Source organism: Lissotriton vulgaris, chromosome 1_1 (genome assembly GCF_964263255.1).
Source record: "Lissotriton vulgaris chromosome 1_1, aLisVul1.2, whole genome shotgun sequence".
NCBI classification, from domain to species: domain Eukaryota; kingdom Metazoa; phylum Chordata; class Amphibia; order Caudata; family Salamandridae; genus Lissotriton; species Lissotriton vulgaris.
The window spans coordinates 1,667,815,158-1,667,839,329 of record NC_141685.1 but is presented as its reverse complement, the minus strand read 5'-3'; the positions used below and the strand labels follow the sequence as shown (position 1 = coordinate 1,667,839,329).

Below are 24,172 nucleotides of genomic sequence, written 5' to 3'. Positions count from 1 at the left end.
AAGGTCTTTTATCTTAGGACTCTAATATGTGCTTCCGATCACCAATAACCTTGGGTCACCGAGGTTCGTGTCAGAGAGTCTAAAGTTGGAGGAAGGGTAGGGGAAGTGAGGGTTTTGGGGAGTATCTTAACACGCTTGCATAATATACAGCTCTACTTGTGCCACAAACCCCACAGTCCTTTTCCCGCTAACCTCCTCCTCCACCGTTCTCCCCACGTCACTTGCCTGGGGCTACGGTCCCCTTGGACCGTAGCAATGGGTAACTGCTCCGTCGCTCCCTCGACGCTTCTCGTCAGGGTCTTCTGTGTCTGGAATCTCTTCTCCAATCCCGCGTTCTCCGTCCTCTCCCTTGCTGACTTCCGTCGCTGCTTCCTCTCCTCCGGACCTCCAATCTCCCGATTCCCCGCACCTGAGCTAACGGTAGTCTTTTTCCTCCTCTCCTCGCGTCATCTCCCCTCACCGGAGACTAGACTGCTCAACTCCCCTTGATAGGGTGGCCAGCCGGGCGCCATCTTGGAAATCTCGGCATCCTTGATGATAGAGTACTCTCTATCACATTGCCTCTCTTCTGGAGATGGACGTTCGGGCCATTCAGATATAGGAAATCTTGATAGGTAATCCACATTCCCTTGAAATTTTCCTGGCATGTGTAGAGTCTGAAAAGAAAAAGGCTGTAGTGCTAGGAACCATCTTAATACTTTAGCATTGGTCTCCTTATTAGTGGCTAACCAAGTTAAAGGAGCATGATCTGTTACTAAGAAGAAGGTCCTCCCCCAACAGGTAGTACTGTAATGACTCTATAGCCCACTTGATTGCAAGGCATTCTTTCTCCCTGGTGGCATACCGGATCTCTCTTGGGAACAGTTTTCGGCTTAGAAACAACACTGGTTTAAGCAGTCCTTGAGCATCTGGTTGAGATAATACGGCTCCTAGCCCCTTATCTGAGGCGTCTGTTTGCAACACAAATGACTTCTTGTAGTCAGGACAATTCAGAATTGGAGCCTTACATAGTAAAGTCTTTAGAGTATCAAAACTCTTTTCCTGTGCCTGTCCCCACCCAATTTTGGCTCTCGAGGGTTTTCCTCTTAATAAATCAGTGAGAGGACTTGCTACTTCAGACAGTTGAGGGATGAATCTCCTATAGTATCCGACTAACCCTAGGAAAGCTCTCACTTCTTTTCTAGTGTAAGGCCTAGGGATGTTTTGGATAGCTTTTAGCTTGTTGATTTGTGGCTTCAGGGTTCCCTCACTTATGGTACCCCCTAGGTAGTTTATCTGATGAGTGCCCAGAGTGTTCTTCTCTGGGTTCATGGTCAACCCAGCTTGGGTCAATGTCTCAAATAAATTCTTGAGGTGTTCTAAGTGAGTCTTCCAATCTGGACTATATATGACAATGTCATCTAAATAAGCAACTGCATAGTTTTGATGAGCTCGAAGTAAAATGTCCATAAGCCTCTGAAAGGTGGCTGGTGCTCCATGGAGACCAAATGGCATCACTTTGAACTGATATAACCCGGAGGGTGTGGAGAATGCTGTCTTTTCGTGAGCTGAATTAGTCAGGGGTATTTGCCAATTGTAGACATCACTCGAGCTTCTCCTAATCTTTCTATCAATTCATCCACTCAAGGCAATGGGTAATTATCAAATTTAGAATGAGCATTTACCTGTCTAAAGTCAATGCAAAAACGGATACTTCCATCCGGTTTAGGCACTAATACTATGGGAGAGCGCCAGTTTCTCTTGGAAGGTTCAATTATACCTGCCTGTAGCATCTTTTCTTTCTCGTGTTCTACTGCCTCTCTTCTAGCCTCAGGTATACGATAGGGTCTTACACTTACCACCTTTCCGGGTGGTGTAACTATGTCATAAGCTACCAAAGAGGTTCTCCCAGGTTTTCCTGAACTAAGTTCTGAATACTGATCAAGTAGTTGTTTTAACTGCTGTTTTTGATCTAAAGATACCTTGGGTCCCATCAATGGTTGTTCCTCTTGTTCGCGCCTTCCAATCTCCTGGGGTAACTCTAGGGGTGTATGTATAGTGACATGGTTAATGGCTTGGACTACATTGGTATCTTGGGGTTTTGTATCAGGCTCCTCCCACTTTTTCAGTAAATTAATGTGGTATGTTTGCCCCACCTTTTTAGTGTGTGGTACAGCTACTCTATAGGAGACTGGTGTAACTTTCTGAGTCATTGTATATGGACCTTGCCATGTAGCTAACAGCTTCTTGTCAGATGAAGGAAGCAAAATCAGTACCTTGTCTCCCACTGTTAACTCCCTTATCTGACTTTTCCTATCATACTGTTCTTTTTGTCTGTTCTGAACTTTGTCCATGTTTTGATGTATGGTGTCCCAGAAGGTGGCTAATGTTTCTTGGAGTGTCTGCATATATCCTAGAAGAGGTTTTCCCTCCTCTTCCTCCTCAGTCTACTGCTCTGCCGCCATATCCAGCAGAGTACAGGGTTTTCTCCCGAATAACAATTCAAACTGGGAGAAACCCGTGGATTTCTGTTCGTGGGTTCTAATGGCAAACCGTACTAAGGGGAGTTTCCGGTCTCAATCCTTCCCTGTCTCTCCTATTAGTTTCTTTAGGATAGTCTTAATCGTTCTGTTATATCTCTCCACTAGACCATCTGGCTGGGGATGATACACTGCTGTTCGAATCTGTTGGACTCCCAAAAGATTACATACTTCTTTCATGAGCTTGGCCATAAAAGGAGTTCCTTGGTCAGTTAACAATTCCAACGGAAAACCTACTCGGGAGAAAAAAGATACCATAGCCTGAGCAACTGTTAACGTAGTCATGCTAGTCAGGGGTATAGCCTCCGGATATCTTGTAGCGTAGTCCACAAGGACTAATATATATTGATGTCCCCTAGCTGAAGGAATTAAAGGACCTACTAAATCCATTCCTACACGTTGAAACGGAACGTCAATAATGGGCAAGGGACATAGTGGCACTTTCCTGTCTTTAGAGGGATCGATCAACTGACATTTGGGACATGTTGCACAAAATCTGGCAGTTTATCTATACACTCTCGGCCACTAAAATCTGTCCAATAGATATTTCAACGTCAATTCCTGACCGTAGTGACCCCCACCTGTTTGATTATGAACCAACTGTGAGGCTTGTTCTCTAAACGCTACCGGTACTAACAGCTGTTCTGTTTTTCCACTCGGCCCTTCACTCGCTCGATACAATAACCCTTGTTTTATGTAAAAATAGGGTCCTACCTTCTCTGAGTCCGCCTCCTGCACTTGATTCCAGGCATTCGTAAGGGTGCTGTCATCTTTCTGTGCTGCACGGAAACTTCGTGCAGGAGTGTCTCCATGTTCTGGGGAAGAAAGTAAACATGAAGCAATAGATTGGTATGCACTGGCATACTTTTCCTTCTCCTTTTCTCATTTTTAGATTTATGCTCTCTGTCCCTGGGTTTGTCTGTGTTCACTAGAAAAAGGAGCCTCTTGTAGCCAATCTACTCTAGCTTCTTGCTCGGATGCCTCCATCAGATAATCATGAAACTGTGGTAGGTCTGTTCCTAACAGAATATTCTCTGGGAGTCTTGGAACCACCCCTACTCTCTGTACCTGTGGATACCCGTCTATCTCGAGCAACACTTCCGCTAAAGGATACTCCTTAACATCTCCATGAACACATGAGACTAAAACGGTTTGTCCCTCACATATGGAGTTCAAAGGTACTAGATCTTGCACTACCACTGTATGGTGACATCCCGTGTCTAGTAAAGCCTCAATAGGTCTCCCATTTAGTCTAATAGCTTTCTTGTATCTCTTTCTACTTATACCAGTTACAAGTACCCGTCCCCGGGACCAACCCACTTCCATTGGTTCAGAGCCATCATTGTTTAAGGGACAATTTGGTGATATGTGTCCTGACTCCGCACATCTAAAGCACTGGGGTCCCATCTGAACTGGGTGGTTAGCTTTTGTGAATGGTTTAGGTGTGGACTTAGCGTAGAAAAACGTTATTTTCCTAATACTATCATTGGGATTTCGGGGTGTGGCTTTAGGAAAAACAATAGGAGCTCTCCCTGTAGGGGCTTTGAAGTCTAGAGACCTATGATAAGCACAAGCTAACTCAATAGCAGATTAGGAATTTAACCCGGGGTGTTGTTTTAACCAGGCTCTAGTATTCACAGGTAACGCCTCCAGATATTGCTCTTGGAAAACTTGTTCTGTGACGTCATCCATGGTGGAAGTATGAGGTTGAAGCCACCTATTTCCTAAGTCTCGGACCGGATAGAAAAGCGCTTGTGGCTTATCGCCTGTAACCCATTTCTCCTTACGGAAGCGCGTCCTATAGTATTCCTGATCACACCGTAATCTCTCGAATTGGTTTCTTGATATCTGGATAAGGAGTTACTCCTGCTGGATTAGCAGCTTGGTAGGCCGCCTGTAGTTCTCCAGACAGTAACGGCGCTACGTATTGTCCCCATCTCTCTGGAGGCCAAGTAGCGGTTGTAGCAACCCTTTCGAAATTAGTAAAGAAGAAATCTGGGTCTTCTCCTTCCTGTAATTTCTGTAACACACTGCCCGGTATATTAGGATGGACACGAGCATTAGAAATAGCATCTGTGAAACGTAGAATAGCGCTATCTTGCACTTTCTGGTTGCTTGTTAAAAGAACTGCTTGTTCTTTCATGGCAGCTTGAAATGATTCTCTTTCTTTTTGCGCATTCTGGTTTTGTTGTTCCAACACTAATTGTCTCTGACCTTCTGCCAATTGCGTTATCATATCCTGCACTGTCAATGGTTGTGTCATATTGTATCAAATGACGGTATCCCACTTCTGACACCACTGTAAGCGTTTGACACCTTCTCCTTATGGGAGTTAAACCGGAATTATCAGACCGTCAATGGCAGTGTCACAAGGTATGCGTTTATTCACGCTTGACAAACTTAAACAGTTTGTGTATCTCGCACCAATACTTGAAAACAAGATAATATTTTGAGTAGGACGCGGTCTTTTGTGGAAAGATGTCTTCGGCCTCTCCAGGTCTCTCTGCCCGTATTGTAGCCAGGACCGGTGCCTCCCAAAAAGCAAACAGAAACAAAGGGACACTACCGTCACTGAAGGTCTTTTATCTTAGGACTCTAATATGTGCTTCCCATCACCAATAACCTTGGATCACGGAGGTTCGTGTCAGAGAGTCTAAAGTTGGAGGAAGGGTAGGGGAAGTGAGGGTTTTGGGGAGTATCTTAACACGCATGCATAATATACAGCTCTACTTGTGCCACAAACCCCACAGTCCTTTTCCCGCCAACCTCCTCCTCCACCGTTCTCCCCACATCACTTGCCTGGGGCTACGGTCCCCCTGGACCATAGCAATGGGTATCTCGGTGTCCTGTTGCTTGGAGGGACAGCCGGATACAAGCGCAGTGGTTGTTGGGGAAACCTCCCTTGGAACTGCTCCGTCGCTCCCTCAACGCTTCTCGTCAGGGTCTTCTGGGTCTGGAATCTCTTCTCCAATCCCACGTTCTCCGTCCTCTCCCTTGCTGACTTCCGTCGCTGCTTCCTCTCCTCCGGACCTCCAATCCCCCGATTCCCGGCACCTGAGCCAACGGTAGTCTTTTTCCTCCTCTCCTCGCGTCATATCCCCCTCCCGGGAGACTAGACTGCTCAACTCCCCTTGATAGGGTGGCCAGCCGGGCGCCATCTTGGAAATCTCAGCATCCTTGATGATAGAGTACTCTCTATCACAGGTGGATTTAGAGGGAGGATGCAGAGGGGAAAATTAAATAATTAATTTTCCCTCCGCATCGTCCCTCGAAATACCCCCTTAACTGGCCCCACCGCCGTTACCTGCACGTACTGCGGCTGAAAAAGTGATGAATATTCTGCAGTCAATACTCTATAAAATGCAGTTAGAAAGAGAATTGAGTGATCAACTAGATGATGACCACTTGGGGAGGTGTTGTCTAGATGAAATAATTTGGCCAGACATGCTCAGGGTTGGGAAGCACCCTACAAAATACATTGTTTAATGGCATTCCATTCAGATTGCCTTGAATGCTTTTGCTATATCCCTCAAACTATTGAAGGAGGGGATATTGGAAAAGTGCGGACATCCCACACACCCTTCAGGCATGTGCACTAATTTTGAGAAGACCTGTTTGATTATAGACTGATGGCCAAAGGGAATGGATGGCAAGTGAGATGCCGATAAACAGCCCTGTTGCTGATCTCACTTGAAAGGAATTGATCCTTGTGTGCTATAGTAGGCAAAATAATCTCTTGTTAACTGTTAGCATAAAAAACATTCAGACTGGAGGGAGCGGCTTAAATGCTGTCATTTTAGATGTGGTTGGAGGATGCATGTGTTTTGTTGGGAATGGAAAAGTTGGCTTACAGCGCACAGAATAGAAAAACTCTTCTGGATGATATGGCATCCAGTGGTGGTGAACTTAGCCCATGATTACAAAGATATGATTTCACCAAAAATACGACAGGTGCTCAGAAACCTGGCTAAGTACGAGGTTTAAGTATCCCTGGTGAACAAGGGGTTGAGCCTCAAATCAAGGTGCTTGTGAAGTGCAAGGGCTTGTTATATTACATAGAGCGAGGGGTGGTGTAAGCTTCAAGCTTGGGTAAGAGGAAGTTCAAAGGCTGGGAGGGTGGGGTTAGGTTTAGTTTGGTAGGGAACAGAAGGGGTTATAAAGTGGGGTCCTTAGGGGGTTGTTTAAGGTGTTCTGTGCTTAGTGCTGTCAAATATTTTCAGACAAAAGCCTCAATGAAAATTGTTGGCAGTTAAAGTAAGGCATATTTGCAAATGTTGCAGAAAACATCTAAATATGTTTTAAAAGAAAAATTTAGTTTAAGATCCTCTGTAACAAAAGCAGTGCTCAGTGTGGGAAGCAAACCAATAAATTAACCTAGGTTATTTTAACTTTTACATGACAGTACTTAAAAAAAAATTAATAATGTTCTAAAGAGCTCGTACAATTGAGGGACATGAAAAGGTGCTGGGGATCTCCATGAAGGAGGGAAGCCAGAGGTATTACTTACAGAATGACTTGTTTGAGAAAGAGGTGTCTTTAGTTGCTTTTGGAAAAGAGGAGGTATTGGGTTTGTATATTTAGCTGTACTTTCATGTTATTCTATTATTGGCGCAGAGGGCACTGCGTGTCCCTTACAAATCAAGGTTTGGACCTGTCCTGTGACCTAGAGGGGAACTCTAGCTGTGCCCTCTTAGCAGTCAGTAGACTACTGTCCATGTTCTGGGTGTAGCACATAAAGTGCTTTTGGCAATGTACAGTGTTTAGTTTGACCAGACTTTTTGATTTGTGTCAATGCAAGTCTGGCCAACTGACTCCTCTTGTGCAAAGTTCTGCTGTTATATGAAACCCTGAACCTTGCACTGACATCTGTGTGCATGTCGAATACAAGTGCAATAATCGTGTAATAACTTGTTTGGTAGTAGGACTCTTTGTGTGCTTACTGAAGGCAGTGGGAATTATTGTGGATGCACTTGGCTCTAGCGCAAGATAGAGTTGGACTACCGATCAAAAGTGCATTGCTGTGCCTGGTGGGTAGAGACCCATACACTGAAGTGAGCAGAATGGAGAAAGGACTACATTTAGAAATCTAGGAGATCATTTGCTAGCAAGGGTCTGCTGATAAGGAGTTTCTGAGCATTGCTATTTGGTAGCTGTTGACTGCGGCGCTTTTGCATTTGCCCCAGCTCCCAATAAAAGGTAGTCCAGGGCTGTTTCTTAAATTCATTTGAATACTAAGCTCTGGGTTTTGGAATAATTATTTGCTTAATACACATCCAGTGTGAAGAGCTTTTAAAGTTGGGGGAGATATGCTCCGCACCTTTGATTACAAAGATAATTTACTGCAGTAAAGTTTTCAGGAAAGCCCTCCTGTATAATTTGGAGTAGTTGTGCATCACGGCTTTGGCATGGGTGATTCGATCAGGAGTCTGAATTAACTTGTTGACCGCAATTCGAATTCTGTTGCGGTGCGGGCGATTTAATTAGTGGGCTGGGTTCGGACAGCCCCGGCCATCCTCCGCACACTCCCACCGTCACGTGGGACTGCCGGGGGCTGTCCGCAGCACCGAAAGGGTTAAAGGGAGCCTACCTCTGATTCAGCTGCCTTGGGTAAAGTATGTCTTATGTTAGAGTTAAACTGGGGGAGGGGGAAATATAGGTTGTTGAAAAGAGCTCTTTTTTTTTTTTTACTGAATTAACAGGAGTGGGAGGGGAGACCAGGAAGAGTGGCCAGATCTAAGTTAGTCTTTGGTTTTTTAGTGCTGATAAAAAGAATCTTTGATTTTGTGCAGTTTATCTAGAACCTGTCGTCGATCATCCATTGTTTTTTTTAATTACTTGATTCGGTCTAACATAGCTCTGCTTTGTTATACCTTTTTCTGGTACTTAATATTTTTGAATATCAGAAGCTTACCAATGATAACTGATATTAAGTCTCATTGGAAAGGGCACCAAGAAGGTATTGAAGAGGGTTGATGAAAGGGTTGAACCTTGATCTTCTCACACCAGGCATCACCTGAAAGTTTGGATAAGACGGGACCTAAGTTTACCTGATGGGTAAGGTTAGAAAAGAAAGATCTGAAACATTGGGGTTTTACTCCTAATGTCGGGATAGATACGAAATTTGTGTTAAATCAGAAACATGCTTAATGCACACATGCAGTTTCTATTCATATTTAGGGTTTGCTGCCTGGCAATATCTGTATAAAACTGGAACATATAAAGGTGTTACTTTTAGTTTTAGATTTGAAGATGAGATTGCTAAAGAAATGTAGTTGGCCGTGGGAAGGACTTTGGTAACGGGGCATATTTTTGTTTATTGTAAATATCTGCTTGTTTCATTTCTTATTGATAGAATGCAAGTTACAGCCCTCCTGGCTCCTCACCGTACCCCAGCAGCATTGGTCCAGTGGACGGTGGCTTGCGATCCAGATACCGTTCATGTCCATCCAGCTATACATCTCCTACTGGTAAAGAAGACTATATGTCTGACCTGAAGTCTCTGGACTGCTTCCTACGCTGTGAAGAAGAGAAGCTGCATCGTGCTCATCTAGGTGAATATCGGTACAAAAGGGGGTGGTGATGGACGGAGCATCTGAATCAATGAAACACTCACACCCAGTCAAAAGATCTAGGTTTAATCTATCACCGTTCTTTAGCCCACTCTGCCACCCCAGTTCAGACATGACTATATGCAAATCAGTCTGACCCTGTGCCTCATGGGAACAGTCCAGCCCAAACTGCCAAGCCATGTCTTCCGTGGACCGGAAACAAGCTTCCGAGGACCCGTTTCTGGCATTCCAGCCGTCTTCAGCCCGGCTTGCTTGAATCCAGTGGCAAAGTGAGCAAGGGACTCACGTCTGAGCATACCCTGCCACACTTATGGCGGCCAAAAGCGGTACAAAAGGGGGTGGTGATGGACGGAGCATCTGAATCAATCAAACACTCACACCCAGTCAAAAGATCTGGGTTTAATCCATCACCGTTCTTTATCCCACTCTGCCACCCCAGTTCAGACATGGCTATATGCAAATCAGTCTGATTCTGTGCCTCATGGGAACAGTCCAGCCCGAACTGCCAAGCCATGTCTTCCCTGGACCAGAAACAAGCTTCCGAGGACCGGTTTCTGGCATTCCCACCACCCCCTTTTGTACCATCTAGGTGAATATAGCATTTGACTCCCTGTAGAAATCTGCATTCAGCCTAAACAGTAATTTTGAGTTTTTATTTAGCAGCAGTTTGTCCTTTGTGTTAAAGAAAAAAATGGCAAATATAAATACTTGGTTTTGGTGGTTAGAAGGTACATTACATACTGTAGGGAGAGAATAGGATGAAGAGGCAGTGTATTCGATTAGTGGTCACTTGTAAGCACCATTCCAAATGTCCATAAACGAATACACTCCTATTTCATTTATTTTACCAGTTTCTAATGAAATGGACAAAAAAAACCTCTGTGTGTGAAGTAGGGAGGTAAATGGATACATAGGGGCTGATTACGATGGCGGGCGGATCACCATCGTAACCTGATTTACCCACGCCATATTATTATGGGGGGTGTATCGCGGCGGACCCAAAGTGTGTCCGCAACTTTTCCGCCGGTCGGCAATCGTCCCGATTGCCGGCCCGGCGGACTTGGGCCACAATATGATGGTGGTGCCTAGCAGGCACCGCCATCCATATTAAGATGCTGGGATAGAAAGGCTGGTGGGGATTTACTATGGGGCTTGTTGCCGACCGCCATCCTAACCATCGCCATAATGTGGGATTCAATGGTTACCCATCAATGTCTTCCCATCAAAGTTCCATGCCAGTGCTTGATTCCACACTGTCTGTGAAATCAAATGGGTGGGAACAAGATGTTTATGGAGCACAGATGGAAGCAGTCTAAAGGGGAAATTACCCCTTCTAGATATCTGTAGTTGCCTTTATTTCCACACATTTTAATATTACTGTATGGGAACATTATTGTTTTTGTGGTATGAATTTGTTACAAGCTTAAAGACTAAACCATATTTTTGTATAAGCTTATGCTTTTTGTCCGAACTGACAAGGAATGCAATCAGTGGTTTTGAACTTACTAACTAAAACTTTATTGTAACAGGATCTGATAAAATGGCATTACCTGCCCTGCTGGGCATACATAGGAGGTTTTGGCTGAGGCATATGCCAGGTATCGATATGTTACTATTGACTGCTTCAGGACCTTGAATACCCCTCCATCAGGTACCAAACAGAAATAGTCTCCCTCACAAGATTATTTTGTAGGAAACAAAATGTCTTCAGTGGATACACTGCATCCAGCGAGGAGATGGGTACTGCAGACCTCAACTCAGCAATAAGCCCAATGGATATCTGGGAAGTGGCAGTGATTACTGCCTGACGATATTGATGCACACATCTTGGAATGATTCTTGGCCCACGTTTTCCAATACAACTGTGAGTTGACAGGAAAGAGTCTGGCAAATTTACTATAAAAGAGAGGCGAGAGGAAGGCGAATGTTATGCATGCCGGAGGGAAATATTGGAGAGGAATGAGAAGGAGAGGTAAGGGTAAAAGCTAGATTGTAAGTAAAGAGAGGAATGTGAAAGATAGAGGAGAACAAGGCAGGAGTAGAGTGAAAAGCTGAATGTGGGGGAGAGGTCCAAGTGCAGAAGAAAGAGGAGTGGAGACGGGGGTTGGAGAAGTGTGGTAGAGAGGAGATAAAAGCACAAAACATGATGAAAGGGGGCCTCACATGGCCCTGCTGCTGCACAACCAGCAGCCATAGTTGCCATGTCTGAGCAGGAGACACTGTCTTAGAAGGGAACTGGGCAGTACATATCCACCCTGTGAGGAAACCCGGTATATTATACGTGTGGTTGTGCAATCTCCTTGTGTAATACACTTGTGTAATACACTTGCCAACCTTTTTAGGACCCTTGGGATTCGTTGGTTAAGCCCTAGCTGTGGCTTACATTAAGGAGCAAGTGTAAAGCATTTAAACTCACCAAAACTACTGAAGAAGAAATCTGACACCAATTTATAAAAATGGGCTGTATTTTTAGAGACCACTACGAAAAAGATCCTGTGGGGGGTTAGAGAGATATCGAATTCACAAGGTATAGTAAATCGGGTAATTTTACTCAACCGTGAACAAGCCTTGAGAAATTCAACACATTTGACACTTGGAAACGTTTTCACCAAAATATTAGGTGACCAATTCCTATGGGGATCCAGTCAAGGGGACCAGCAAGGACCTCAGTAGGTGAAGCAGTTCAGTCAATTCCAGACAATTATCTGTTGCAGGGCTTTCTTATGGAAGTTGTTCTGAATCAAGGGATGAAGGATGCTGAAGAGGCTCCAAGGATGCTAAGGATGCAATGCGGTAGATGGGTTTTCGCTGTGACTGCTCCTCAGTCCACAAAGGGGGTGAGGCAGTCCTGTTTACAGGGTCAATGTCCCTTGAAGTCATCTGGTCACTGGCAGAAGTCCAGTCACCACTAGACTACTGGTCTCTAAGTATCGCGGACACAGGCCAATCCTTTCTGAGTTGATAACTTTTTCTCTGGGGGTCCCAGCTCCACCTGAGCGACACTCCTGGGCTCAGCAAACTTATGTTCAACTTTCTGCATCGGGTCCTGATCCCTGGCACTGCATGTTGGCTTTTTGAAGACTTTGGATTGCTAATTTGTCCCAGCAGTCTTCTCAGCTCTTGTCTCTATGCTGTGAACAGTAGACCAGCTCCTCTGACCATTGGGTCTCTTTGCGTGGGTTGGCTCTGGAGACGGCTTCTCCTCGAGCAGGACAGAGCAGGAACAGTCCCACTCCTTTGGCAGGAACTATGCATTAGTCATCCTTAAACACCACTTTATTCACAGCTTTCTCATTACCTCAGGAGTAAGCGAGGAATGACACCTCATGCATTACGAGTCCGGATGAAAAGATTTCTTGTTTATTGTGACCATTTCTGTTACATATTTGCTGGCTGTGCGTTTTTATTTACAGGTGTCTGTTTTTTTTTTCTTCCACATAGAAATCATCTATTCGAGGCAATTGAGCTGTAGATCACATGCTTTGCACACTCCTGCCATCTAGTGTTGAGTCCGGATGTTTGCAAGTTGTTTTTCTTAGAAAATTCTCTCCTGTCACCTTTCGGTGATAGTGCGCATGGACATCGACTTCATTGTTTTTTTTTTTTAATCTTTTTATTATTTTAAAAACAAGAAAAAGAATAGACATATCGGGTGACATACATTCAATTATAATAATCAGGTGAACAGGCATAAAAACAGGATAGATGCGGAGCAATAAAAGAATAACTGAGACGCCTACGCTAGTGATTACAAAGCAGGATTTGAGACATAACAATCTACCACCCAGCTTAAGCGCAAACCCTCAGTCTGTCCACCCATAGAATCAGGATAGCGAGAGAAGCACGGCACCCAGATATTGAAATATTGTCAAAATCAGGATATTTCACCAAAATCATTTGCAAAAGAGAAACTGAAAAAGTGTGAAATAAGAGAAACAATGAAAACGAAACATAGACAAAACAATAAACCCATCCCCCCACTCTGCACCCCTGCATATGGCTATCGCCTAACCCCAACTAGCAGGGTGCCTGTTGCCCCAACTAACTAAACACTAAAAGTAGAAAAAAGTGGAGGAAGAGAGTATCGTACAGGCTCCCGGTCTCCCTTCCCCCGCAGAGAAACAAACAACCCCTGTAGTGACCAAATAGCTATCACGAGTTATGAATAGAACAAAACAGGGGAGGTGGTAAACACCGCCCAACCTCCCGCCAGCATAATGGTAGCAAATCCCGTGTCCTCCAAAACCCCGAAATCAGACCCAGTCAGTCAATCTCATCCTTGGCCCTTCCGATCTTGCATGCGAACTCCATCTGGTAGAACCACCGCAGTCACAGGAGAATCAAAGTGCGAAAGGAGTTCAATAAAGTTCAGACTGGGACAAGTCAAAAACGTTAAGTCATTGCAAACCTCAGCCGCACATTAGCTCTCCCTCACCGACATTAAGTCCAGGTGTTGTTTTCTCCGTGAACGTAACAAAACTGCCAGGGAGGGAAAAGATTTTGTTGCCATCCGATCGACACCAATGGAAGTCTCCAGGAGTGAAGAAACGAGTAGAACTACCCCAGTCGGTAATAATGGTGGTTGCAACAATCCTTCCGAAGCACCAAGTTCGCTATTATTTATTTGCACACTGACCAAGGGCATCAATAATTCTTCCTGCACGGGGCCCTAATCCTCTGTTACTATGTGCACCGTGGGAAACTCAGTTCGTGTTAGATCTTGCAATGAATCAGAGTCCGGACTCAGATGCTCTGTTTCAACAACACCAGCGATCATTTTGTGGACAATGGCTTCCAGATGTAAATGAAATGCTCCGATGGCGGCCAGTACGGTCCTCAACGACGGCTCACACTTCGTCCGACCCGTCTCCGCTCGGTCGATTCCAAACATGGTCGTGCTCCCCGGAGAGCCGGCTCTCTCCGGGGGAATAGGCAATAGCGGAGCGTACGGCAACGAAGGGCGCCTCATTGGTCAAATGGCTGCAGTCTGTATTTCGCTACCGCGAGCGATGACCCCAACCCAGCGGACCCCGGCGGCGGCAAAACGGGTCTCCGGGACAGGGGACCACCCCCCACAGCCACATACTTATCTTGTCACCCCTTCTACAAACTCAACAAGACCAAATGACCGCCATCAGAATCTGGCGAGGATAACCTCCACTGCAAGAGACCGTACCCTGCCTGAGTCCCACCGCCGATGTTGTTCAACTGTAAACCGGCTGGGCCAGTACTCAGGCCCCGGCTCACAAGCTGAGTTAGGCCGAGATTGAAAACACGATACAACTCAGTCGATCGAGGCGATAAAAGTCTCGGGATTGCACCATCAGACTCAGCAACGGTTCATCCACCCGGAGGTCGGGCGTAAAATCAGGATATATGACAGGATCATCCGGCTGAAGGCGGAGGTCGGCGGAGCCGGGAGCCTAAGCGGCCATCTTGGTTGCTGGCGTAGCTCCCCCAAAACATCGACTCCATTGTTAGATTGTATTTTTCCGCCATCGGGTTTGGGCGTGTATTGCTGCACTCCGGTTCGAAGCCGTTCTTCGAGTTCCGCTTGGTGCGCAATCCACTCTACCTGCGTCGGTATTGTTTCGAAAGCGTATCCCACTTCTCAGCATATCGTATCTGTTGAGGAAAACCTCTATTTCGATCAAAGATCTAAGGGAAGTCCGTCCAGCCTAACCTCGTTGGTCCACTTCGCAGTCAATGGTACAGACTCCATTCAAATTCTGCCATCGGTGCCATGTCAAGTATCCGCGCACTGACTCGCACGAAGTGTGCAACTTGTGCTAGTCTCCGGAGCACAACAAACAGGACTGCGACACGTGCAGATCGTTCCAAGCAAAGAAAACGCTCCTTGACCGTCGGGCTCGGCGTCGCGAGATGCAGAGTCAAAACATCGAGTACACACGGATATCTTTGGCCAAGGAGCAGAGCATAAATTTGATTTTCAGGGGAGTCCAGAATCGGACTCTGAGTTGGAAGAATACTTGCCACACGGTCAACGTACCATGAGTACCGAACTCCCCTTAACCCAAACTCTAACTCTGCCAAAACAAAAGGCTTGGGTACCACCCCTGCCTTCGGGCAACGTTTTGCACCGACAAGATGTTTCCTACACCCCGCCCTCAGGCTTGGCACCGAAATACGTCTCTAAGCCTTCCGGCTCCGGATTGAGTCAGACGAAATCTGGCACAGAGCTGAAACCTACAGTCTCGAAGCCGAAAACCAATTCGGATCTGAAATCGTCGACACTGAAAACAAATCCTCCTTCGGCACCGAAACCTTTGGTGCCAAAAAGTGATTCTACCCTGGCAACAAAATCCTCTGCGTCAAAACCTAAAATGGTTCCTCCGAAGCTGCGGGATACGATTTTTGACGACAACCCCCCCCCCCCCCCCCCCCCCCCCCCAACACCAAAATTGGAGCCAAAATAAAAGGAACTGTAAATCAATCCAGATACGGGACGTGTTCTTACCACGTCACCTCAGAAACGCAAACCTGAGTCAAACGACGCACCTTTTTTATTCCTTTCAAGAGGAAGAATGTTGGTACTAACCCTTTCCCTCCTCCTCCTCTTTTACCACGTTTCCCTACACCAACCTCTCCACTTTTGCATCATTTGCTTACACCAACTAACTCTCCACCACCACCTGATATGATGATGATGGGGGGGTCAATAGTTTACCAGTAGACCCCTGGAAGGATTATCTCACAGATTCACCTACAGATAACTACCCAGATATTTACCCTGCAAAGCCTTCCCCTCCTGACGACAATGTAGGATATCTAGAATTACTTGCTAGAGCTGCAGAATTTCATGAGGTACAGTTACACAAGGACTCTTTAGAGGAAGCTTTCCTATTTGAAACTCTCGCACACAAAGAGTTAGTCACACTCTACCCTTGGCATCATGAGACATGCTGAGGACATCTTTAAAGATCCAGTGCAGGCTCGCATTCTCACCCCCAGGATTGATAAAAAATTAAATCTTCTCTCTTAGATCCAGTATTTATTAAAGGACAGTTACCACTAGACTCTTTGGTGGTCTCTAATGCCCATAAACGGGCCAATTCACAGACTACAGGTGATGCTCCTCCAGAAAAGGAGTCAAAACTATTAGACGCCTCTGGTAAACGAGTAATCGCCTACGCAGCAAATCATTGGCCCTGCTAGCCAGATATGATAGGGCACATTGGGATGAAATGGAGCAGTTGCTACAACACCTCCCAGACAAAGAGCCTAGGATTTAGTCCAGGAAGGGAAGCTCATATCCAATGCCCCAATAAGATGTGCTTTAAATGCTGCAGACACCGCAGCTAGAGAGATCAACACTAGTGTATTACTAAGAAGACGTGCATGATTGAGGATTTCTGGTTTCAAACCAGAAGTACAACAGTCTATTTTAAATACTCGTTTTGACAAGAAACATCTATTCCGGCCCAAATAAGTCATTAGAAAAAATGAAAAAAGACAGAGGTAGCCAAGTTCATGGGAGCTTTGCAGTCTCCCTCTAATCTGGGCTCCTTTTGTCCCTCCTGCTACCATGTAGGGTTAAAAACCATGTCCTCCGACCATACTGCCACCTCTTACAAAGGCAACCCTCAATCTTCCTCTACAAGGGTTTTTTTTAGAGGAGGATATAGAGGTAAAAGCAACAAAGGTCGAGGCAAGGGTTCCGCACAGTGTCATTTCCCCTCCCCCAGAACCAGTGACTTGACTACACATGTCTTGCAGTAGTCGCAGCACATCTGAGAAGACAACAGATCATGTCTTCCCATACCTGGACAAATGGCTCATCAAAGACCGTACTTACCAAATGTGTCTCCAACACACTCAATCCACTATTCACTTACTTCACTAACTAGGGTTTACAGTGAATGCGTTGAAGTCTCATCTGCAGCCTTCTAACACACAAACTTAACTTGGAGCCACGATAGACGCTCTCCAAGCTCTAGCCTCTCCCAATGCTGCCAGGATTCACAGTCCCTTCTCACTTAATTTAAGCCCAATCAATCACTGCCAGCAAGAGTCTTCTCTGCTAGGCATGATGGCGTCATGCATTATAATTAGGGCTCCCGGTTTTTCCGTTTTTACGGATATTTACATATAAATACAGACGGAAATGTAGATTTCCTTTGTCTGTATTTATATATAGAAACGGCAAAACACTGGCAAATGTTGCCGCGCTGCCGCTGCCTGAATTCATTTTAATCCCTTCCAATCAGTCTTTTGGCGCCCTTGTGTGGACAAATTGGCACAGGGTAGAGGATTGTGTTCAGTCGTCATGTGCGTGAGGGGGAGGTGGGGGCTGTTTTTATTTTGTAATTACAGTGTGTGCTGAATACCACAGGGTGCCTTAGTTTATCGCGGTGGTGGAGGGAAAGGGCCAGCCGTCGCGCCATTCCACGATTGATGGCCTACTTAGCATGAAGTTAATGCTAAGTAGGCCCCGGCAGGCATGTCGTTGCAGAAAAGTTGTCACGAGAAGGTGGAGGTAATTTTGATTGCCCCATATTGGCCTCTCTGTCCATGGGTTTCATTGATCGGTTACTTAATGCATATTTGATTTTTAAGGGCTGTTTTTATATTGAGGTCATACCCTTCTACCATGTCAGCCCAACGGAAAGCAACTGGGAGTTTTAGCAAACCATCTGAGAATATCTCTAAAGTCATTACTGTGTATTTCTGTACTTGGTCAACACAAGCCCTTTTCTTGCGCTCATGGTTTACGGTATTTTCAGTATATTAACCGGTATTACTGCATTTCGCAACAACTGCAGGAATTTTAGTGATGTGGGGTAATGTAAATATCGCAAATGTCCACCAGTGTGTCACATACCGGCCCCCTAATAGAGCAGCATTTAAACCATTTTCTTTTTTTGGGGGCTGCTGAAGCGATCCCACGATCGCCTTCTGAGAAACTAATGTAATAAATTAATGACCCAAATTCAGAGAGAAAACAGAGCCCTTTCAGAGCAGCATCAGCAGAGGATCATGTTGAGTTTTCATGTGGGTAAGGGGGAGGTGGGGGTTGTTGTTTATTTTGAAATTACTGTGTGTGCTGAATGCCACAGGGTGTCTTAGTTTATCGCGGTGGTGGAGGGAAAGGGTCCGCCGTCGCGACATTCCACGATTGATGGCCTACTTAGCATGAGGTTAATGCTAAGTAGGCCATCAATCGTGGAATGGCGCGACGGGGGGCCCTTTTCCTCCACCACCGCGATAAACTAAGGCACCCTGTGGCATTCAGCACACACAGAACAAAAAGATGGCTGGGGTGACAGTCAACACAATATGGATCCCTTCTTTAAAGTGAACAGGGAATGGTGCGATTAGAACGTAATTGCAGTTTTCATGCTGCAGTGTGTCACATATCTCTCAATTCGTATTTAATGCATCAGTTTATCTAATGTTTTAAATGTTATTGCATTCTAAATGGGTATGCTAACGATTTTAATTGTACACACTTAATGTTCAAATGATCCTGATTCTGCAGCACATGGAATGGCAAAGGTTTCTCAGTGTTCACGAACACAAGCCTATGAAATAATTTGTAAGAAAAATTGGTTGAAAATATATCGGACAGGCTTTTGTGTCGTACTACAGTCTCTTTGCATTACACCAGGGAGGGGGGGGGGGATAGGAGTCAGATGTACTCGAGAGGCTTGTACTACAATGGCAAAGTTTTCAAATGAATGTATTGTGTTGACCAATAACAACCGGGCGCAGGTGTGCATTGTCAATTTAAATAAATGTGGAAAAATACTAGCTGGAGCTTCGTCTTTTGCTTGTGGCAAAAATAAATGTGGATAAATACAGAAAAAATGCACAAAAAATAAATATGGATAAATACAGACGGAAATGGCAAAAAAATAGATACCATAAAACCGGGAGCCCTAATTATAATTGTTCCCCATGCAAGACTTCACATGCGCCAATTCAAGAATGCTTAGCAAGTCAGTGGAACCAGTTGCAGGGTCAGTTAACCTATCTAGTGTTGTTGGATGGCCACACCCATCGCTCCCTGCAGTGGTGGAACCCACAGAATGTATCCAAAGGGTGGCCCTTTTTCAACCCTGCTCCACATACATTGCTAACAGCAGACGCATCACTGACTGGTTGGGGCGGTTACCTACAGAGTCCCACAATCCAAGGATTATGGACTCTAAAGTACAGGGGCCTACATATCAATCACCTAGAGCTACTAGCAGTGTTTCTAGTGCTCAAAGCCTTTCAAACTCACCTTATAGGCAAAACTGTCTTAGTCCCCACAGACAACAAGACTGCTATGTACAACATACAAAAACAGGGGGGTCACACTCTCTCCAACTGTGACGCCTAGCAGATGCCATTTGGAAATGGGCCATACATCACAAAATGTATTTCCTAGCAGAACACCTTCCAGGAGTAACTAATCAAATTGCACACCTTCTCAGCAGACCGAGACAGCAAACCCACGAGTGGAAACTCCATCCCCAAATCACCACAGCTCAAAGCGCAAGATGCCCAAGCTTCGCCTCCAGGTTCCCCACACCCGCTCTCCAAAGGTAATGCCCTATGGATGAACTCGTCAGGGATGCTTATGCTTTTCCGCCCCTCCCACTCATTCTGCTGGCAGTTCAAAAGCTCAGGCAAACATCCCACACACTAATTTTCATAGCTCCCACATGGGCATGTCAACCTTGGTTAACCACCCTGCTAGAGCTGCCAGTAGTTCCACACCGAAAGCTGCATCTCAACTCGTCTCCTCACTCAGTCATGGAGAAATCAGGTTTCTAAATCCAAAGGAACTCAACCTTGCGATTTGGCTCCTTAAGTCATATAATTTTGTTATTTACAATTAGCACCAGACTGTATGAATATCCTAAAAGAGGCTAGGAGACCTACTACTACGGCATGTTATGCAGCAAAGTAGAAATGTTTTGTTATATATTATAACAATATCAATCCCCTTGATGCTTCAGTACAAAACATCTAATCTGGATTAGTTTATACATCCATTCCATTTCATTTAGCAGCAGTAGCTGCAAACTTACAAAACAGACAAGCAGAGTACCAGTGATTAAAGCCTTTATGGAAGTTCTAAAGAGTAATACCACCAAGAGCTCCACCTGCACCAATATGGAACTTGAACATAGTCCTTACAAGGCTAATGGGATCACCTTTTGAACCAATGCACAAGTGCCAACTACAATTACTCTCATGGAAGGTTGCTTTTCTATATTGCAATCATTTCCTTAAGGAGAGTTGGTGAACTCCAGGTACTGACTATACAAGAGCCTTTCTTTCAACTTCACAAAGAAAGGTGGTTCTTCGAACCAATCCCAAATTTCTTCCAAAACTGGTTTCTGCTTTTCACATCAACCAATCGGATGAGTTACCTGTGTTCTTTCCTCAACCTGATTCTGTAGCAGAACGAGCTGTACACACACTTGATGTTAGAAGAGCTCTACTGTATTATGTAGAAAGAACAAAATATTTTCGTAAGAAAAATCAGTATTGTTGCTTTTTCTTCACCACACAAAGGCAATCCCATTTCTAAATCATGTATTGCAAGATGAATTGTTAAATGTATCCAAACATGTTATATAAAAGCAAAAAGAACATTTCTAATATCCCCTAGGGCACATTCCACCAGCAAAATACGGGCTATTATGGCCTTCTTAGGGAGTATTACCTTGGCTGACATCTGTAAGGCAGCAACATGGTCTACACCGCACACATTCACCAACACTATTGTGTAGATGTGCTAGCGAGGCAACAAGCTAATATAGGCCAGGCAATACTTAAACCACTTTTTTCAACGACTACGACTGCAACAGCTACAGGTTAGCCACCACTTTGGGGCAATACTGTTGTATAGTCTATGCAAAGCATGTGATCTACAGCTCACAAGCCTCGAACGGAAAATGTTACTTAACCAATAAGCATCTGTTCTTGTCATGTAGAGCTGTAGATTCACATTCGCTCACCCGCCTCCCTGGGTTCCTAGACCTGTTGCAGTTCTTTCTTATCTTGCATATATACACGCATGGACATCTCTATTCTACCTTTACTAACTCTATTCTCACCCTCTGCGGGAAAACAATGGAGTCTATGCCCAATCACACTATCACCGAAAGGAGTCGTCCTCCTACCTCGTAACTGGAAATACTTCTTCGAAGAAAAACAACTTTCAAACATGCGGACTGAACAGTAAATGGCAGGAGTATGCAAAGCATGTGAATCTTCAACTCTACATGCCAAGAACAGATGCTTACTGGGTAACATTTTCCTTTCTGTTGTTGTTGTCAGTTTTATTAGTGAAGAGCCATAGTGATCTACTGTGTGTTGCTAAAAAGAACTCTAAACTGCAAGTTTGGATTGTGACAGGACATCTGCGCTTCCGCAGGTGCAGGAAAAATTAGTTTTGCCATGAAATTACATGTTAGTTGGACTATGAAGGCAAGCGGGCCACAGCGGAGGGACCAGCCTGCGTTTTATCTGCCCTATTGTGTGAATTGGGTAGGGCGTTTTTTGGTGCAGTGACTCTGAACCTTTAGTCATGGAGCATTATAATGTGCAGGGCCTATATCCGGGTGTGATGCATACCTGCATGGGAGAAAGTGCGTCTCTGCAAGACCTCACATTTGCCTTACCCACAACATAGTTTATCTTATGCTGGAGTGCCGTGGATGTCTTTGTGCTGCTCAAAGCCACCTTAATGCACATTGAGGTGGTTACTCTTTTTATTTCCTCATGATGTATAAAGTTATAGCTCTGTACCTCGAGTTGAGAGGCCAAGGCTAGCTCCGTGAGCATTACCAGTTTTGAGCCATGCCCGCCTTATTGTCTCTTATAAAGTTGCTCGTGACAAGGATATATGGAGAAATGATATCAGCCATGACACAATATGAGTCTCTGGGGTATATAGGCCAATCTAAAAAGGCCTGGTGGAATTATTACCACAGCTGCATTTCATCAGGTCTCTGAAAGAAACTACAGTTTTCTCTTGAGACATCTTCATTGATAGTCATGAGCATTTGAATAGTTCTCCAACGTGCTGGAGTCCTGGAGCACTTCTTTATAGAATATCTTCCTAAGTGTATACGTTTTCCTTTCTTCAGGAAGACCTGCAGAAACACTTAAGAAAGAACATAATATGCAGCCTAGAAACAGGCTACATTGGTGAATTCTTCTGATTGTACTTTGAAAAGGGCTAAAGTATCCATTTAAAAGATAAAATTTGAAGTAAATGTTTAACAAAACAGCTCAAATCTCTTTCACAAACCCTTTTCTGTAAAAGTAAGAGATGAAGGATAATTGGACAGTGTAGGCTTGTAGGCTGCTTTTATGCGAGTTCAATATAGTGACTGTTTCTCCAAGGACCACCAGTGTCCCATCCTTTCAGGACCCAAAGACCACCAGTGTCCCATCATGCTCAGCAGTTGGCAGTTGCTTCAGTTTTTCTTTTCTGGCACCTGGTGACCATATCCTGGAGCACTGAGCTTGGCCTTTTAAGCTTTTTCTCCTTCAAAATGTAGACGTGTATTTTGGCATAAAGTGATTCACTCAACATCTTTCATTATTCTCTCACATTGTAAGGTTTTTTCTGACAGAAAATTCGGGCATTTTGTCATTTAATATGCCTTCTTTGTTTGACAAGTGGTCTGCGTGTGGGAGAAAGTCCATCACAATGTCTATGTTCTCTGCCTTCCATCTAGTCCTCTCCCAGAGCAGTGTCGACACTGTGAGAATTTTTCACGACACACCCTGAGAGAGAGAGGGAGAAAATTTGCCTTCAATGTACAAAAGAATGGCTCAGACCGCAAATCCAGGTGAGCTCCCCAAGCGAGGAGAAGGCCAGTCTTCTACAAGGGCTCTTACATCTGCCTCTGAGGGATGTGAAGAGTCCAAAAAGAGGGTGCCAGCTCAAAATGCCTTCTTTCCTGGTCGACATCGGGGGCTGGGGGGGTTGATATCGATACCAGGAAAGGCATTGACTTGCTCAACATCCAGGGCTGTGACTTCGCGAATAAAAGGCACAGATTGACATTGAAGCAAGGTATAACCCATACGCTCTAAAAGCGCACTGTAAGATCAACATCTAGGAGTGTATCAAAGTTGAGGCTGCCGGACCCATCAACCCCTGAGGTGTAGTTCTTCGTCAAGGGAATCGCCATCTCTTCGTCGAGGACACAACCGAGGATGATAAAGAAGAGGTGCATCTATTCATCACCGTATTCGAAGTACTCCAGGACTTGCTCCCCTTCTTTTCATATAGTACTGCTAGACTCTTCCTCCTCCTACTCTTCCACCACCACCATTGACTCCTCCACCAACCGCACCTACCCCTCCAGCGCTAATTCCTCCATCTGAGGTACCGCCAAGACCCAGATCTTGCTCCAGAATGTGCCATTATTCACACCACAGGTGCTCATAGTCTTCAAGGCGCTCTTACAATCGAAGCCTCCGTTCACAAACCTTAACACGCACAACCTCTAAACATCGGTCACCGCACACAACACCCTCATCTTCATCAACAGGACAATATTCGCAGACACTGTTTTATTTCTCCACCTCCTCGCATCTTTCCGGTGGATGACAGCACCTTCCAGGAGGATCTGGTGAGCGGTGCAGCAAAACCTATTATACAGATGTCAATCCACACACTTACCACATTAGTTATATTTGAGACCTCCACCTGCTGTCGGCATCAAGACCTGTTCTTCCATTTGTGCTAGGGCCTTTAGAGCTAGCAATGGAACTCCTTTCCTAACCCAGCCTCAACCAAAGCGGCTTCTTTGAGGCTACTGAAAAAATATAGGCCTCCTGAACAAGATCATCTATTCCTCCGATCGGATTTACCTCCTGGCTCGGTGGTCATTCTGGCTGCCAAGAAGCATCACACTGCCACTCCTGCTTCTTTAGGTCCTCCTAATATGGAGGGTAAAAAACTGGTCCCTGTGGGTCACAAGGTTTGCAACACGGCCACAGCTACCATGAAAGCGGAGGGTACTACTGCCCACCTGGGTTCATATGATAGAGGGCTCTGAGACTCTATGCAGCAATTTGTGGATGTCCTTCCCAGGAGCAGAAGGG

General features: G+C 45.1%; 1 protein-coding gene across 2 annotated transcripts in view; it reads left to right on the top strand.

Moving 5' to 3' along the window:
- TMEM209 (transmembrane protein 209) overlaps positions 1 to 24,172 on the top strand; it is a 344,927-nt gene that overhangs the window by 104,742 nt on the left and 216,013 nt on the right. For both annotated transcript variants that reach the window (XM_086918908.1, XM_086918907.1), the window contains exon 7: positions 8,872 to 9,070. In XM_086918908.1, coding sequence (XP_086775034.1) covers positions 8,872 to 9,070 — 199 coding nt within the window. The remainder of the gene's footprint in view (positions 1 to 8,871; positions 9,071 to 24,172) is intronic.